This window comes from Amphiura filiformis, chromosome 12 (assembly GCF_039555335.1).
Source record: "Amphiura filiformis chromosome 12, Afil_fr2py, whole genome shotgun sequence".
Classification (NCBI taxonomy): Eukaryota; Metazoa; Echinodermata; class Ophiuroidea; order Amphilepidida; family Amphiuridae; genus Amphiura; species Amphiura filiformis.
The window spans coordinates 66,080,449-66,099,308 of record NC_092639.1 but is presented as its reverse complement, the minus strand read 5'-3'; the positions used below and the strand labels follow the sequence as shown (position 1 = coordinate 66,099,308).

Below are 18,860 nucleotides of genomic sequence, written 5' to 3'. Positions count from 1 at the left end.
CACATACGTAATTATTTTAAATGTCTTACAAATCAATTGCAATACTTTAAGTCAGTGGTATCTCATGAGTGGAAATATATGGCGTTGTCTTTTTTAAAGACGGTTCTTGTTGACTTAATGAGCTTTTTGCTATTCATATTTTTAAGTTCTTTTAATTACCAAATACGCGGTTTCCTTGTTTTGTATTTACTCTTATCTTTCTTAATTACATCAACTTAAAGCCGATTAAAAGTTAATCATAATATATTTAAAAAAAAAAGACATTTCAAGCAATTTCCTCATTTTGCTTGATCGAATCGGGTCGGGGTCGGACCAGTCACGTATCCGAGATGTTTTTGTCCGAGGTATTTTTTTTTTCACACTTGTTTTCATAATAATAATCTTCAGAATATAAAATTACAATATTCTGCATCATATTGCATTGGGGTTTGCGATAGTATTGTTAGCGGAGGCAGATGCATTTGGCTGACCCTGAGAGTTTGGGTTCGGTTTGTTCGATATGGCGCTGTTCCCATTCTCGGATGTCTGACTCTTTATCACCATGCCACTAATATCATCATTTCTTGATTTCACCTGAAAAAAAAATAATAAAAGAAAGAAAAGGAAATACTTAAAAATTGATAAAAAAAACTCATCATATTTAGTTTAGTTGAAAATTCATTAACCAACATGATTTTTGTCCATGCATCCAACAAGACCCCTGTTACCAACTGTCAACATTTGACAACTACTTTCTTCAGTGGAAGCTCACTTTATGGAAAGTTGGACAGAACACGGTCATCTAACGCAACTATTATCTCTGTTTTATGTGATCATTTATTTTTTTTTTTATATCAAAACATAATTGTATATATATTGTTCAATACTATAGACATGCTAGACCTGGACAATACCAACAATTATCACACATGTAAAACTATTTTTAAAATAGATTCTCGTTTCTATATCAAATTATTTATCTTTTTCTGCTTTTTTGTGGTAATTTTTATTCTATAAACTGCACATTTGTATGCAAATTGAGGACGCTATTTACATAAATTTCCATTGAAATCGCAATGCTCCTTAACGGGTTAGGCCATTTTTAATCGACTTTCGAAAAGTTTTTTGATACATTCATTGATTTCTCAAAAAGTAAAAATCGCAGTTTAACAAATAACGGTTCAAATGAAAGCCATTATTGGGGGCTAATTGTTGTATCACTATGAAAGGCCTGACACCAATATAAACACTTATTTCGGTGACCCAAGTTCATGGTCATTTCTGCTCACGCACTTTTTTACAGATGGCCTAGAATTTCATATTTCGGTTTCAGCGATTGCCCGAAAAAGGTGGTATGTTTTTGAAAAGCGTTTCCGCTTGGAATGTAGATAGTTGTTGTTTCTATTACTGTTCGCGATTTAAATTTATGCACTTTTTAGCCGACAATTTTCAATGCATTTTACATAATAGAAATGTCGCTGGCATAAATACCGATATTTTTAACAGTATCGTTTTTTTAAACCAAAATATCATAAAAAAGAGTTCCCAATACTTTTATGAAACCATAGATACCAAATCGGACTGCAGGTGATGAACAGATTTTGAACTAGAATTAAAAGAACCAGCGTAGGCCTTCTCAAAATGTACTTTCTTTAAATATCGAGTTGTTTAATTTTGGACTGCTTTTCCTTGTTTTTTTATAACAAGAAAATGCTTTACATACCCCAAACTTCTCACATAGTCTTGGCTAAGTGTCCGTTACTGGTTGATATTATTAGAATTAAACGATTTTCATGATTAACTTACTTTTACCGCAATGTTTTCCCTCGCAATGTTCAAATATATCCCCAAAATGGCGTTGCTTTCAGTCTCACATTAATGACAAGGTTATCCCAAGATGTGTGAGAGTTTCTGACACTATATTCACGGGTATTCTATAGCTATTCAAACATATACAAATTTGGCTGGTTTGCGATAAGCTATACCATTTTCACCCTGATGTGGTAGACTGGATCCTTCAGTTTTTCAACAACTACGCACGGTCATCGGGTTGTGCTGTTGGTGAATAAGGCAACGTGACGGATTGTGGGTAAATAAAAGACGCCGTCATTAGAGGCCAGAAGGATTCAGGCTACTGATATGGCAGTGACATCAGCACTGTATGAATTTCATTACACTCCCTAGCGTTCGATCAAAGCGCTGATGTACACTCGCACACTCTTAAAGACGCCGCATAGATGCGCGAGCGAAACAGCTGCTTCAACGTGTTGACGTCACTGCCACATCGGGGTGAAAACTGGTATAGGTCAGGCTTCCTCAAATAGGTTTGTTGAAGCGCCACATGAAATAAAAGACTGAAAAGCGCCACTCAATGGCTGCGAAGCAGCTTTCGCGGTGCTTTAGCACGGCCGGGGGAGTCAGAGGGGTGCCCCCCTGTGAAGTTATCGTTGTTTTTTTTTAAGTTGAGGTGCAAATGACGCCATTTGGTGCAATATTTTGCACTATTTTAGCCTGTCTTTACACGGAGAACATGGGAATTTATTTATTTATTTATTTATTTATTTATTTTAAATCTAAACGGCGCCTCGCGCCACACGGGAAGCCACGCTATTTGCGGACCCCTGGTATAGGTAATAGATGACTATGAAAACTTTCCGCATACCGAATATGGGTTTAGCCCATATTTAATTGCCTTTAGGCCCTAGGATTTATTTTTAGAAAAGAAAGCCTAAGACTGGAGCCTAATCAATTGAGAAGGGAATGGATTTTGTCACAATAATATCAAAATTAATATCGTCCATAACAAGAAGAATGCATCACGATTTTTTGATATCCAGCTATAGTATTTTAATTGATTTACACTGAACATGAAGCTATAATATCTCTACTATATAGCTTCATGCACTGGACATTTGCAGACCGACCTTCTCCATGTAGCGAGTACCACATTAGATTGTGTTTACAAGAAATATATAATAAGCGCCACTTCCACGAAATGTCCTATATGCCAGCAACTTTGATGATAATATATTATCTACAACATCACACCTGTTTTTCAAGAACTCTCTTTTATCTATTCACCTCAAAGAAAGGATTAGAATTATTATAATAGAATCCCTGACCTGATGCAACGCATTTTTAATGAGTTGCTGAGGGACTAGAAATCTTTGATGGTCGAATGAACAACGTATGACCACTACACAGGTCAATGGCCTTATTGTGTTCTGGCGGGTTATTTAAAAGCACAGTCCCTGAATTTTTCCAGACAAGGAACAATAGGAACAAATTGCCTGGCAATGGGGTCACATATAATCCCAGTCTATAGTGTGATCAGAACATTATAGGCAGGTAATCATTATAGTATAATCAGTACGAAAAGTCCAATGCGATTTTTAATGTATTTAAAAAATTCAAAGAACCACTTTTTAGCGGGAATTTTTGCAAGTTACACAGCTGAAGTTGTAAAATGGTTGAAATACTACAATATTACGGCGTAAACAAGAATATGTTTGTTTGGTCTTTGTTCCTATAGCCACATCCCTTAAATTGGCAAAATAATGAGTTATTCCTTACATTTCATGATAGAAAAGGTTTTTGAAAAATTCCCTTTTTCTGATGTTCTAATGCCATTATACAAGTGACTACCCCTTCTAAAGAAGCAAACAAGATTCTAGATAAATAGCGCCATCATTGTTCACTTTTCCTTTAAAATGGCGTAGTTTTACCTGTTTACATGCTATCAAACAATAAATTGCACCCTGTTTGTATTGTAAACGAATAAACTGGCCATCTTATACATGTCAGAAATGGACAAAGACTTCTTATAGGAACTCAATTTATCTATTAATGGGTTAAATGTGTAAGGGGATCAGTAACGTACGTATATTCTCACCTTAGGAATGAAGATTAGGCACAATGTTAAGGTAGTGGAGACGAACGTAAATATTGAAAGCAATGCAAAGTTAGCATTAGGCTCAATTACTAGGAAAGACACAGGGACTCCGGTAAAACACATGGTCACAACCGTGTACATACTTATACCTATCAAGAGAAAACCAAGAAGTAAAGAAATGAGTTAACATGATATGAAGTTAGTGGTGAGTTTGAAGTGAGTTTGCTGCACTTTATTTTCAGTGGTTGTTCAACAACATAATGGGCCGGTGCGGTCATATTGGGCTCACACCACCGCTCAATGCAGATTCGGTGGCTCTGAAAAGAGCAGAACAAACGTTGGTGATTCCATCTAACCAAAAGTGAGTTTTTCTGGTTGACCAGATTTAATTATTTACTAATTTAGCAGAACAAGTGGATAGTTCGTAATTTGTCAACTTCTAAAAGATTAGTAGCCCTCAGTGGAATCAATTTTAAATTTGAAAACGTCTGCCATAATTATACAGATACTTTCAATACGAAAAGTATAAAGTATTTAATAAACGACTTGTGAAATAGGAGAAGTGTAAAGTTACCGATCATTTTGGAGTCGTTCAAAGCAGGAATCTGTACATTTCGTGTTTCCCATGCAAGGAAAGCTCCAAAGATAAATAGTATACCATAGATGAAGAAGAAGACACACTGCCAATATAACTTCCACCTTGATACGCAGGTGTCAAGTAGCGGAGTAATAATGACGTCATCATTTTCTGCACTAGTCTGTACGAAAATGAAGAATTGAAAAAATGATGAAGTTCTAACAAATGACAGGTATTAAATGAAGATTTTTCACTTAAATATGTTTGACATATAAGCCTATAGCAAACTTTTTTTTTCTGGGGTCCATTTCAATAAACTAAAAATTAATCGTAACTTTCGACGCACCGTAAAATCCATTTCACTAAAATGACTTACAATCTGTACCCTTCGTAAGTAATAGGGATTAGTACAGTGGCCTTTCGAAAAGTTACGTCTAGTAAAAGAGTATTCGTAACTTACGGTAATTTGAGGTAAGAAGAGTTAAAAATTTAGTGAAATGCACCCCTGAAGTTTTCTTTGGGCATTCTGGATCCCTGTTTTGGAGCATAGCGCCAAGTGACGAAACCACCCCTATTTATCGTACTTCCGTCGACGGTATAGACTCATGTCCGAAAACTTCGGGCCGATTTCGGTAAAATAGGGACGATGATGTAAACATTGATCAAGTAAAATGTACCATCGAAATAACATGGATATGCACAAACCTTTGGCTCGCCTCTATTGGTAACGATGCTGACAGGATCTAATATTTCCCACAAAACCAAAACGATGATATTAATAAGGACAAGAACGGCAACCCAACCGAAGAGCTGTGGATCTCGAATCTGAAAAGGAAGCGCAAAATTAAAGAGGTTGGCACTCAGATTGTCGTTGTTCACGCTGTCGTAAAAAAAAAACCCGTATGTGACATCAGTCACGCTTCATTATTCCGAAGGACCATCATTCTGAAGGATCGTTAATCCAAAGGTTCGTTATTCCGAAATGTCATTATTCCGAAGGTTCATTACCCCGAATGGCCATTACTCCGAATTTACAACAAGGTTCGTTACTCCTAAGGGTCATTATACTGGCCGAAGTTGAGAGTAATGACAGTTCGCAGCAACGAGCCTTCGGAGCAATGACCCTTCGGAGTAATGAATCTTTGGAATAACGGTCCTTATACGATCTGTTCCCAGGACATCTGCCGCGTTCTGCACATGATAACCACGGCGCATCATCAGTGGTGTACTGAGCTAGGAGTTGTGGCGCCCAGATGCATAATGGCGCCCTCACCCAATTCTTGAAACAAATTTGCAGAATTAGGGCCTACGGTATATTACGTCGTACTCATTAATTTTGGCTATAATGAAGTTGAATATCGGTCTTAAATTAATCTTTTAAACGATTTTGGGCTGAAATTCGCTAAGCGCGCGAAAATTTTGACTTTCATCGCTAGGATGGGGTAGTTCGACGAGTAGGACTTTTTTCTTTAAATTCTTATTTACCAGACTATGTTCAGCTCAGACTATGAATGACCACTATATCTCATATGGCGCAAGAAAGACGAATTGCGAAAGTCCAGCGACCGCGCCGCCCGAGGGGTGGGCGGTTAGTGGACTTTCGCGGTCAATCTTTCTTGAGCAATCAGAACCTGCATAAGCGGTGATGAGTACTCTAGTTGGTAACTGAGAAAAAAACAGGTCCTATTCGTCGGACTAGGATGGGGCGCAGAATCGATGCTGATTTGGTCAATTCGACGCCCCCTAAGGGTGGAGCCACTGCGCATCATCAGCTAACAAGAGTTTCAAAACCTTTATCTGGTTTTCTGTAAATTGAAGCCAAAAGATTTGAAATGCTTTCACATATAATATAATAACAGTAAATGATTGTTGAAAACACTTTTTAAAATATTATAATACCACATTCGTCGGAATCCGCTTTTTTTATTGGACACCCTGTAGGCCTATATACACTGAAAGAATGTTGGGTACTTTTACCCAAGATTTGAACCGGTATAACTTTGTTGTACTTTTTTCCTCAACACTCGTTGAAATTATAAATTGGAAAGTGACAGTCCAGCACCGTGACCAGCCAGTTTTCACTGACAAGGACGGTGAACTATAGTACATTGTACACACAGATGCCAGGACAAAATAATGGTCAGGACAGGCGTTAATTTCTCTATTATCTAGCAGAGAAACCCGCATTCGTATACCTCAAAGCAAATTACTTAATGTAATTTAACAACTAACTTTAATTATTTAAAGTTTTAATGTGTTTAATAAAATTGTAATTTGAAAAATATTACATTTACATACAATAAAAATGGCTTTTTAATATGTTTAATGAAATTCACACTTTTGGTTGAAAGTGTTGCTAATGTTGACAGGTATTATTAATGCCAGTTACTCGGCCTTAAAATTAATTACTTTTCATTCCACTTTACTATACTAGAATCAATTAATTCAAAATTAGACGCCCGCCCGACCAGAAGCTTCGCATATATAAATAACAAAAGTATCTGGGCTATTCCAGAAAATGGATGCACACCCCCTATAGAGGAGTTTGTATTTACCGACTTTTTGACCAGTATTGAAAGTATGTAAATACGAAAAATCCAGTGAAAATAGTTCACAATCGAAATCCTGAATTTGAGGGGCTCATTTCGGACAATTCCGTGATTTTTTTTAATCACCTACCCTGGTCGGTATGACGCTTTTATTGGTGAAGATCTTGTAGACACGCCATGTTTTACTGAACATCGCACCGTATGATAACGCAAACGCCATTGTAAGACACCAAATATACGTCTGAAGTGAAAAAAAAAACGCAAAAGGATTTTAAAAGAAACTGTTTGTAGGTTTGGCAAATGCTCCAAATTTCCTGGTCAAAATTATTAGGTATCCAATTCAACAACGTCAGATGTCCAATTTATCTGGAAAAAATGTTAAAACTAAAAAAAATATTACGAATGTAAAAACAGTTACAATGTTTAGGGTTTTCATTAAAGTGGCAAGTTTTTGTTATCACTGAAAACGATAAAACAAAAATCACGGGAAAAGAGTAGAACACGAACAATACGGAAATCGGCATTTTTAATTAAATAAATAAATAAATAAATATATAGTTAAATAAATAAATAAAATACAGCTCAAAAATAAGAATAAAATGCTTAAAAAGGACAATTTCGTGATGGAGACAAGTTGTTGATTCATATGACTGATAATGACTGAAGAAAATGGAAAGCTGAAAGTTTTCATCATGGAAAAACACGGAATTTGCCGTTTTAGAAAACGTAAAACTTGCCATTTTAGTTTTAATTGTGTTGAGTCGGCGATAGCTTACATAAGTTATTAAAGAAAAATATAGTCAACAAAAAACAGCGATTCAAAGACAAATGAATATCGCAGTTTTATTGTTGAATGCACCAACCTTGCATGTAAAGGCTAGGTAATATTCCGATAGCAGTCCCGAGTCCATTCCAGACAGTATGTTCGATGCGTAAGCCAGAAATCCACCGGCCAAAATCAAATTGTTGAGTCGTGGACTTGACATCTTTATCATTCTGTAATAAAAGAAACAACAGAATTAATTACGTTGTAAATGAAAAAGGTGTGCATGTATCAGATGTATAATGTTGCAATGTGTTATTCCGTTTGAAATCAAAGCCTCAAAGCCACTGTGGCAGATTACATCTGAATTCCAGTTGCACCAAACAACCAATCGAGCTGAATTGTGTTGCAAATGTTAGGCAAGTTAAATTGTCGCTAAAAACGGTGGAAACTTATTTTTAATACTTATGTTTAGAATTATTCCAAAATCTTCCACACCTGAAATTACTGAAAACTGTTGCATTTTACTGTAAATTCGTCCTTAAGGGGGTATGTCTTTCAAATGGAACAGCCAATTCAATTTGCGTCACTCAATGGCCGGGCCATTGAAGGCTCGAGTCAAAAGCATGTGAAAAGTGACGTTAAAATGTGCATTTTTGATATCATTAATAAACCTTAGTATATCATAGGATAATTCAACTTACTTGTGATTCCTGTACTTGACATTGAAGATCAGAAAGAAGATAGTAAGAATTATACCGAGGGATGATAAAGTGGCAATTGTGATGAATAATGCCATGAATATCTCCTGGTATCTTTCCCGCTCTATGAATTCATCAACTGGAGGTTTGCCGTCTGAAAGCAGAATGAAAAGTATTACTTTATGGTTTAACTTAAAAATATCATCCTTTAGCCTTTCCTTTATACTTGTTCATGTTTTACATGTAGAAGCTTCTTTGTCAGAAGGTTGTATATTTCGAACGTGCATTACAACTTTGAAGTTGTTCTGCACGTTCGAAATATACATAAAGTTCATAATAATGATAAATTATTTACTTTGTTATACATGTATTGTGAATATATTATTTTACTTCTCTAGTTGCGCACCCACTGTACGATGTTGCATGTAAAATATCTCCTTTGTCCATGCATCCATTAAACAAAGAACAAGCAATAGCACGGATTTTGATTTGATTTGTTCGGGTTTTGACGACCCTGGATAACCCAAGAAAGCCTCTATTGAAGCTTATTTCCATTGGTGTCCATTTGAACACCGGGACGGGTTGGAAACAGTAAGGGGTTAACAACCTACTCTTTTCGAATCTGACTGCGAGACGCATGTACAGTTATAGCTCTCTGTACACGGGACCGACGGCTTGACGTCCCCTCCGAAGGACGGAGTACTTTCATGATTCATTTACCCAATGAACCATGGGGAGAGCGGAAGACTGAATTAAATCTCCAGAAGTTGCCAATTAATTTGAGACTTTTTTCCCCCAAGTCAATATCCCAGCAAATCGCCACCGCCGGGAATTGAACCCGGGACCTCATGCACTAAAGGCAAGTATCCTACCCATTGCGCCACGGACACCCCATAGATGGAAAAATAACGTTATTCGCATATTATGTATTTGCACGTGTGTACCGATTTGCAAAATTATAATTCAAAAGAGGGCAGAAAATAGAGGAGAAGAAAATATAGGTGTGCGAATGAAAACTGAAGGAAGCTGATAAAAGACCGGAAAGAATTAAAAGAGGAAGAGAAAGAAGAAGAAGAAGAAGCAGAAAGACGACGACGAGAAGAAGAAAGATGACTTATCATAGTTCATTTGCATATGTTTGTAAATTTGTTGAACGTTTTACCTTGCCAATATATAGGCGGATCATTGGTGAGAGAAAATTGTTTTCCAGGTTTGGCAGCAGGGTTATACAAACCAACAATATACATGGTGCCATCTGAAAATTAGAAGGAGAAAAAAATTCAGTAAATCGTTTTGTGTTTTTCAAGTTCTTTGATTAACCCTAGCCATATTTTGTAACACGGACTACGAGGGGTAATAGAAGAGTTGCAACCCTTTATTTTTCAATATTTATAAACATGATAAACGTCATACCGTTATATTCCGGTGTATATGTGACTAATTAAGTAATAACCTGTTTGTGCTCTTGTAATCTTACTTTGGTTCTGTTCGAGTTTCATCGGTCCTTCTCTATCACCAGTTTCAGTAAACCGAACAGCTCCCTGAATATCAAAGGAAATAATTAAGTGTTTGCAAATATTAAGCATTATCTCTTATCTTCTTATTGCAAGCATCAGTCAACCGAATTGTCTAAGTAGTTTTATTTACAGTATTGAGATAAAGGCAAATTTGTTTAAAAAAATTAGTGTGCTGAAATGAACTCAACTTCTGCCCATATTGTTTAAGAAGATCCTGTTCCATTTCCTCAGATACGTAACAAGCTATATAAAAAGATGTTTTTACGTGATGTGTTCTTGCCTTTGGTTAAAATAACAGCACGTCACACATTGTACCAACTAATGCACATTGAATTGGGTGGAAAGCCTTTTAAGGTTGGTCTGAACCCTGGAATTATGGAAACTTTCGGGCCTCATAACTGCTAAATTGTTGGTGTAAAGTATATAAAAGTATACATATTTAGAATGGCAAAGACTTGATAAGTTCATCTGTGAGGTCAAATTTGGGCCAAAATGCTAATTTTGGCCCAAAATCTAAAAAACAGTTTTTGGCCCACTTTTTATTCGTGCAACGTAAAAAAAAAAATTCTTGGGCCAAATTTTTTTTAAAAACTATACAAAAATATCTAGGGACCGCTTTTTTATTTTTTTTTTTTTTTACTTACTTCACAAAAAATATTTGAAATTTGGGCGAAAATCGGGCTTTTTTATGATTTTTTTGTTAATTCAGCATTTTTTGACAATTTTTGGTGCAAATTTCTCGAAGTTGGTCGAAATTCAAAAAAATGAAAAAACGGTCCCTAGATATTTTTGTCTAGTTTTTAAAAATTAATTTAAAAAAAAATTTGGCCCAAGAATTTTTTTTTTACGTTTCACGAAAAAAAAAATGGGCCAAAAACCGTTTTTGGGATTTTGGGCCAAAATGAGCATTTTGGCCCAAATTTGACCTTACAGATGAACTTATCAAGTCTTTATCATTCTAAATATGTATACTTTTATATACTTTACACCAACAATTTAGCAGTTATGAGGCCCGAAAGTTTCCATAATTCCAGGGTTCAGACCAACCTTAAATATTCCATTCACCCAATTAACATGATTCTTCCTTTTCAAGGTGACGTGACGAGGTTATTTGTTTGAGAAAAATAAGTCAAATTTACAAAGTGAACTTTACAATGAAAAAGATTGTAATATGGAGATGAAATTTAAATGTGGTACACCTTCTAACTGTCTAATCTTAAGTTCATTTCTGATGGAAAAAAAGCACTAATATTAAAAGTCCTTTAAGAATTAAAGAGAAAGTACGATTACCTTGTCAGTCTGCCCTTAATAAGGGCGCAATTAATAATACAATGCTTACGCACGAACATTATATTTTCAAAATGAGATTTTTATCAAGAGTGACCTAATATTGATTAAGTGTTCGCTTCAGTGCTTCTTTAGTTAAATTTAATTGCTGATTTATTTTATTTAAATTTCCACATAAAGTCAACCTTAATTAACCCACTAACATTTCTTATTGACTACTCTAATAATGTAGAATAAAAGTGCGAATATTGGCACATCTGATGGTCGAATAACATTCAATAAAAATATCCTATCATCAGTACCGGTAGTTATTATGTAGATAATGTATTTTTATTTGGAAGAGTATAATTGAAGACCGAATTAAAAAAGACCTAGTTTGCGTATGACGTCCTGTCAACCAAACCAAAAAATGCCATACTGCACAGGTCAGCAACCAATCACACCGCGCCAATGCCCTGACGTCAGACGCAAACTAGTCTATTTAATTCTGTCTTCAATAATAGAAATATTCTCTTGTATCGTTACCGTCACCCCTTCAAATGCTGTGGTGTTCAATAAGTCAAAAAACAGATTAGCCATGTCGTTGTTTTCATAGTGAAATTGGCTTAAGTTCTGCGGCGGATCTGTACAAAAAAGACAAGGACGAATATATACAATGCAACTCAACATTAATGGCGTGGACATCCAGTAAATGGGAAAATAACGTTAGGACATCCCGTTTTTGAGTGGAAAACACTTTAAAAATCAAATCTTTAGGCAATATTCACTCTTGTGAGAGTATACAGACTACCTTTTTCAATCCTTAGAGTGAAAATTTTCCGCTCAAAAAGGGGTTGTCCTCCATGTCACTCTCTCACTCTTTGTTTCTACTCTTTCCACTCGTTGTACTGTAAGTACATTTAGAGAGTAAACTGGAGTTTGACCTAGTGCACATTAGTCATTTTAGTTTTTGATACCTACAACGTTTTTCACGGATATTTTTCTATTGTAGAAAAAGTAAAGCATTTTTTATATAAACCATAATTAACTTTGCATTTCGTTTGACGCATCTACATTAAATAAGGCGATAGAAGAATGATCTTTCTTCACGACATTTCATCTTTTCCTTTAACTCTCGATCTCCACGCTTGTGTCGACTGCAGACGACAAGTTTTATTTTTAAATTAAAAATTTCAGAATTGTGTGGATTTTCATGACCATAGTTGGAATCAGAATAAAATTGCATTAATACGAGTACAAACAAGCCTAGTATTGGTTCAGTGATTCTTAAGATTGCTCTTAAAATATCTCAAAACTTGGACCTTTATGTTGAAGCCTGTGGCTATAGCACGTAGAGCATTAAACTACTCAATCAGTGAAGGTAAATTCAGAAATTAATAATAGTCTGAGTTGGGAACACAGCAATACAACGACCTTATTTTAACTTAATACATTCAAATTTAAAATGTTGCCAACATATAAACTAGAAAATAAATTGAAAGAAATTCAAGTGGAATCTGCTCGTTTTAAAGATTCCACAAAATGTATAGCTCATTAATTTCAGACAGTGTAGAATGTTGGTACATTGGAAAATCGTTATTAACTCAATTTCGTTCTAATGTAAAATGTTGACAACATAATGACTAAATGAATGAAGGAAGCTTAAAGGAATATTTTTAAAAACATTCTGCACATTTATTTATGTTCATTTTAGGCTGATTAATCAAATTAGAAACTTATTGCAACATAGGCCCTACTATAAACATGATAACATCCACGGGGATAACAACGACATGAACAAACTTGCCATTTTTTGCCAAACATAGAGTACAAGGACACGTTTTCCCATCCGAAGGACACGGACATGTTTGAGCATTATGTTAATTTCTGGTCAGTAACATCTAAATATTTTAATTCAATTTATAAATACTTTTTTTTAATATATAAATTAAATTGATAAGTACACTAATGGTGAAGGAAAGAAATCTTTCAAGAAATAATATTCATGTTACCTCTTGTTTGTAGAATTTTCTCAGCTTTATCCAGTGCCAGTGCTATAGCCCATACACCATCATATCCATAAGGACTATCCCAGAAACCAGTGATATGGGTTTGGTTAACGCCTAAGTACTCATCAAGATGTTGTACATAATCCTCGCCAGTCTATACAGACAAAATGAACAACAAACAATTTTAATAATCACAATTTAGAACAAAGAACGGAAACCAAACAACAAACAATATTGTATATAAGCAAACAACGAACGTAAAAATAACAACAAATAATATTATAAGGGAAATTATACGCGAAATAACATTACTGACGTGAGTTATGAGAAATAGATATTTCAGGAATACATGAACCAAATTAACCAAAATTTGCGTTGCGCATCTTCCTTTTTGGCCTGTTTCAGACCCATTATTAACTTTTGGCTCATTTTAAAATTAAAATATCATTTTCACGCACCGTCCCGTACATTCAGCGCTCACGGTAAAATAATCATGACAGAATAGAGGGTCAGCGGCCGCAGTATGAATTTATAATTTTGCCCTCTTGGAAATTTCGTACGCTCTTAACGAGTAACGAGTGATTGAATTTTGACCAATCACATAATTAGCTTTCTGCTGCCCGGGTCTGCTGCTTTGTAAACTTATTAGTCTAAGCTGTAATACAGCTTTAAGCCTACAATATCATGAATATATGACAACAGTTTTTTTGCCACTATTTATTACCATTTTGGACACTCTATCAGTTGGATCAGCGTCTTTTGGAAGCGATACGTAGCTGACACCAAAATACCCATTGACAGCCATCTCCATCTGCTCCGGTGTACAGTCTAAGTCCTCACCTGGTCCCCTCTTACGCCACCATTCAGGACTGTACCAACCTAACAGGCAATTCAATTAATTCAGGCTATTAGTTGAAAATTATATGTGTCTATTGTATCATCTTCATCATTTCCGCCTGAATGGATGCTGAAACATGTCATATGCTTATAACTCTGGCAGATGAGAAGATGGTAGACATTCCACAGGGTATCCGTAAAAGAATAACCGTCGGCAACCCATATTTTGTGTATTTTAACGCCAAAAATGCTTGATATTCCAGATTGACATTATAGTGATCCTGCCCTTAAAATACCCACAAATTGAAGTGTTCGACCGAACAGTTCTTTCAGGGATATCCTGTATAGGTTTCGTTGGCATATGTAAATAAATAAAATAAAAAATACAAAAATAAAATAAAAATAAATAAATAAATAAATAAATAAATAAGTAAATAAATAAATAAATAAATAAATAAATAAATAAATAAATAAATAAATAAATAAATAAATAAATAAAAAGACGAAAGAAATTTGAACCAATCATAGCGTAGCATGAAAATCACAAAAATGAACTTTGCTGAAAGGAGGACTCGAACCAACGACATCGGCATTACTAGTCGCCGCGCTCTACCGCTGAGCTATGGCAGCATCTAGTGGCGAGGATCGAGTTTTAGACCTCTGCAGTTTATAAATAAATAAATAAATAAATAAATAAATAAATAAATAAATAAATAAATAAATAAATAAATAAATAAATAAATATAAATAAATAAATAAGACAAAATATAACAAAATATAATGATAAAATAAATAATAATGCTTCTCGAAACTTCAGTGCTTAAATATGGCTTTATTTGTTTTAATTTTCATTTGTAGATGCTATTAAAATGACCACAATTATTATGCACCCCGGCTATAAAATATTGCGACTATCGCACTGCAATAATATACAAAGTCTTTGCACTATTCGGACTTTGTGATAAGGTTCAACAATAGAACCGTGTTTACAATACGGCTCAGTCGTGTTTATTGTAGCCCATCGAAAGAAATATGATTGTTTCTGAATAACGTTCAGTTTCTTTGAAAAATATTTTCTAATTACAATTATTACAAAGGGTCCTATTATTATATTATATTACAATGTCAGTGTCCGGAATTTAATAACATTAATTGGCCGGTGCTTGACGATGTAGATGCAATAAAGCGTGAATTTAATTTTTTGTGATGTGCATGGAAGTAAGGTTGTTTTAGACAATTAAACATACCTGGAGTAAACCACACATATTTGCCGCCATACATGCCTTCTTTGTAAGCCTGGCAAAAAACGCGCCTAGCTTGTTCTTCATAGAAGTTCCCAATAATAATCCGTACACCAAGTTTCTGGAAAACATGATTATGATTGGAAAATGTTGATGTGTAAAATCATTAAAACCGTCTTTAAAAAGACGAAGCCGTGGATAAAGATCATGTTTCATAATTTTTACAATTTTTACTTGAAAAAACACCAGGCAGAACGGCTCCAATGACCTCGCCATTCCATTAGAGAATAAACAATAGGAATGTTTGTTTTTACCATCCTCTACCGTATGTCCAATATTTAGGGTAATGGATGCCGATGCTGGAGCAGTCGGTATCTACTAAATTGCTCAATGATGCGCAGTAGTACTATCCACACACACTCGTCTTTTTTTACCTTCAAATTTGTCACGTGTAGCCTTGGATCAATCGTAAAAATTTCTGACACTGCAACATTAATTCCATTCTCATCTGCTCTTTCTCGGAAATCCGTGGTTCCCTGAAATATAAAATACGTGCAATGGATCAATCAATCAATTAATCAATCAATCAATCAGGGGCTATTTTAACGTGGTGTCTCACTGTCACGTTCGTGCCGAGATAAAATATTCGTGCAGTGACAATTAACAATCCGTGTAGATGTGCTTTAATAGTAGACAATGGTAGAGCCTTTCTTACGGTCACATTCAGGTAAAAATGTAATTTTTTTAATTTTTGAAACGCACTCTACTTCATCAACACTTTTATCTCATTGCACGAACGTGACAGTGAGACACGTTAAAATAGCCCCTGCAATCAACCAATCAATCAATCAATCAATCAATCGATCAATCGATCAATCGATCAATCGATCAATCGATCAATTGATCAAACAATCAATCAATACATCAATCAAACAGTCGATCGATAAAACAATCACATCGATCAATCACATCAATCAATCATTCAATCAATCAGTCAATCAATCAATCAACCAATCAATCAATCAATCTACGAGTGGATATTCGTACGTAGCATCACCATCTGCTGAAGACGTTAGTCGGACAAGTGAAAACGTTCCAGGTGAGCGAAATATAGTGTAGTGTTGAAGTTAAAACTTTAATTCAATAAATCAATCAATCGAAATTAAGAGAAAAATCAATTGATAAATTTTCATACTATAAAAAGACACATACAATAGAGGTTGTCCGTGTTCTATAAGCTGCATTTCCTATCAACGACTGCTATACCTTGTTTAGGAGTTTCAAAAGAAGTACCTGCAATCCCGCATGTGCAACCATGACTGTTTCAAAATAGCCCGCCAAGAGTCATGCAGGTAACTCCGAAGTCATGAATTGAATTGGTTTGAATAAGGAATACTACGGGAATCAGCGCATTTTGTTAGAAGTCACACATGAGTAAAGTGGATAACCTCTATTAAACATCGAATACCGGTATAACATCAAAACTGTTTCGCACAAAAAATGTACACGTAAATAACCAGAGGGCCGAATGCATATAAAATCATCAAGCTTCTTGAGAATTTCATTGACTTTTATCAAAACACCTTTAATCAAATTTTACCTCACAAAGTTAAGAAAATACAATTTATCAAAAAAAAAAAGAGAGAATAACAATTGACTTGAGAGCCAATTTTAGCACCACAATCTTGGTAAATTAAATTAGATGGTATAAAGGTTAGTAGAAAACCTTTGTCATCTTCAAGACCAATACATTAATATTTGTCTATTGTTAATAGTTATGATAATAATAGTGTTGATATTTTGATGTCATTTGTAACAAAGGAGTTACTATAATTGCATTGACCACCAAGTCAAATTGCAAAATGAAGAAATTAAATTATATAATTTTGTGCAAGTTGATGGTATAACGGTTCGCTGGTATTTAAACATATTAAAAAAAGGAAAATAAAAAGCTTATGAAATGCGAAGCTTTATAACATTATACATGTCCAAATGAGTTTGTTTTAGAAAATATTCAGCCAAAACCTAAGAAAAACGAAAGCTTATGGTCACATGAAACCAGATATCACCTCGCGAATGATGCATGAAAAGGATGCAAAATTCTTGAATATATTGTTATTGATAATAACGTAAGATTGGGTGTTCAGGAATCGGTGTGTTCATTCTCTTATGGCCAAAGATAATATTTCATAGCATTCTGATGAAGCCAGTTTCGGATTCGAAAGCCGATATTCATGACATTGATGCGCATTCATCACCCGGATTCATCAATAGCGGGTTAACTAGATTTCTTGACTAGAACATTTCTGATCAAAAAGGCCATTTGATTATTGCTTAATGGGTATATCTTCGGCTGTATTCCATAGTAGCGTATCGTGGGACACCGCGAAAAATCAACTTTTTGAGAAAATCGGGTTTGAAGAAATGTCAATATAAAATCGAGTTGTGTAAATCAGACATTCATTATAGGCCTATTTTGTAATTGGTGTGAAATGTTTTAGTAAACTAAATAGATTTATATTATATAACTTTCGAAAGAAATAAAGACACATCATCACTGGCGAATTGAAAACAATAAGTACAAAATGATACGTCACTATGGAAAGCAATGCCTTAACCTTACCCTAACCATTGCTAACCTTACGTCAACTCGGTCACCGTGTAACCCCTATGGCGTTACTTAAAATCGGCACTCAGTTGAGGTTGAGGCCCTGTAATGTCATGCTTTAAATCAGTCTAAATCTGATCAGGGGGGAATGTCTACCTTCCCCTGGCGCAGCCACTGTATTACATAAAACACTTCTGATCTTACCGAATCAAAAGTATCTCCGGGTGGATTAATAGTAGCAATCTGGTCCCAATCAAAATGCTTCAGCACAGCGATCTTCAAGATGTTGAGTGACGACTCAGGCGTTATTATTCTATAGAAGAATGGATACAATTGACGATTGGACAACTTTGGTGTCAGAGCACCGTACGTAATCTAAAGAGAGAAAAAATGAAAAAGTTATACCGTTGAAAATATGAACACTTCAGGGAAAACATTATTCAAAAGACGTCATCGTCAGAAAGGATGGCCAACTGTTTAGTGTAGGGACAAAACCAAAAGTTCTTCTGCATTTGTCAATTTCTCCCGATATTTACCTAGCTGGGGGGTTTACACCCCCCAGCTAGGTATTGTAATCGTTCGGGTTCTTCCGCTGGCAACAAACCACTGTAATCTTCCCGTTTTCTTCCGCTGGCAACAAAGTGAAATTGCACATGTTTTTTACCTAGTTCCATTTGTTTCGCAACTCCCCATTTGCCACATTTTCATCCCATTTTTAGTCACTTTTACCCTTTACCAATCACATTAATGAAATTAATCCCTGAAAATTTCCAAGGGGAATTTACCCTATCTCGCCCTTGATACGCCACTGTAGACCACGGTGCACTAAAACGCTGTAATAAACCACCAAACGGCTTTGTTTAATTTATATAGGGCTACATTGTAGCCATTGTGCTCAATGTAACTCATTAGGCTACATCC

The 18,860-nt window shown here is 35.2% G+C and overlaps 2 protein-coding genes across 2 annotated transcripts; both read right to left on the bottom strand.

Moving 5' to 3' along the window:
- Window positions 1-253: 253 nt before the first annotated feature.
- On the bottom strand, window positions 254-10,047 carry LOC140167031 (gamma-aminobutyric acid type B receptor subunit 2-like). The gene is made up of 9 exons (XM_072190511.1): window positions 9,939-10,047; window positions 9,624-9,716; window positions 8,465-8,615; window positions 7,861-7,993; window positions 7,128-7,238; window positions 5,154-5,273; window positions 4,446-4,629; window positions 3,872-4,020; window positions 254-573 (listed from the first exon to the last, which is right to left on the bottom strand). Exons 1-9 carry the CDS (start codon window positions 10,045-10,047, stop codon window positions 412-414), a joined length of 1,212 nt encoding a protein of 403 aa, XP_072046612.1. The 3' UTR covers window positions 254-411.
- Window positions 10,048-13,935: 3,888 nt separating this feature from the next.
- On the bottom strand, window positions 13,936-18,451 carry LOC140167030 (gamma-aminobutyric acid type B receptor subunit 1-like). The gene is made up of 5 exons (XM_072190510.1): window positions 18,389-18,451; window positions 18,144-18,314; window positions 15,766-15,867; window positions 15,338-15,452; window positions 13,936-14,132 (listed from the first exon to the last, which is right to left on the bottom strand). The coding sequence occupies exons 1-5, from the start codon at window positions 18,449-18,451 to the stop codon at window positions 13,936-13,938; spliced, it is 648 nt and encodes a 215-aa protein (XP_072046611.1).
- Window positions 18,452-18,860: the final 409 nt, after the last annotated feature.

Bases quoted from the DNA above. Each gene is read 5' to 3' on its own strand.
- LOC140167031 (XM_072190511.1), bottom strand. From the start codon at position 10,047: ATGCTTAATATTTGCAAACACTTAATTATTTCCTTTGATATTCAGGGA. The intron at 8,616-9,623 runs GTAAAACGTTCA...TTCTGCTTTCAG, and splicing joins TCCGCCTATATATTGGCAAG to ACGGCAAACCTCCAGTTGAT. The intron at 4,630-5,153 runs GTTTGTGCATAT...ATTTTCGTACAG, and splicing joins CCAATAGAGGCGAGCCAAAG to ACTAGTGCAGAAAATGATGA.
- LOC140167030 (XM_072190510.1), bottom strand. From the start codon at position 18,451: ATGCAGAAGAACTTTTGGTTTTGTCCCTACACTAAACAGTTGGCCATC. The intron at 18,315-18,388 runs GTCTTTTGAATA...TTCTCTCTTTAG, and splicing joins CCATCCTTTCTGACGATGAC to ATTACGTACGGTGCTCTGAC. The intron at 15,453-15,765 runs GTAAAAAAAGAC...CATGTTTTCCAG, and splicing joins TACACGTGACAAATTTGAAG to AAACTTGGTGTACGGATTAT.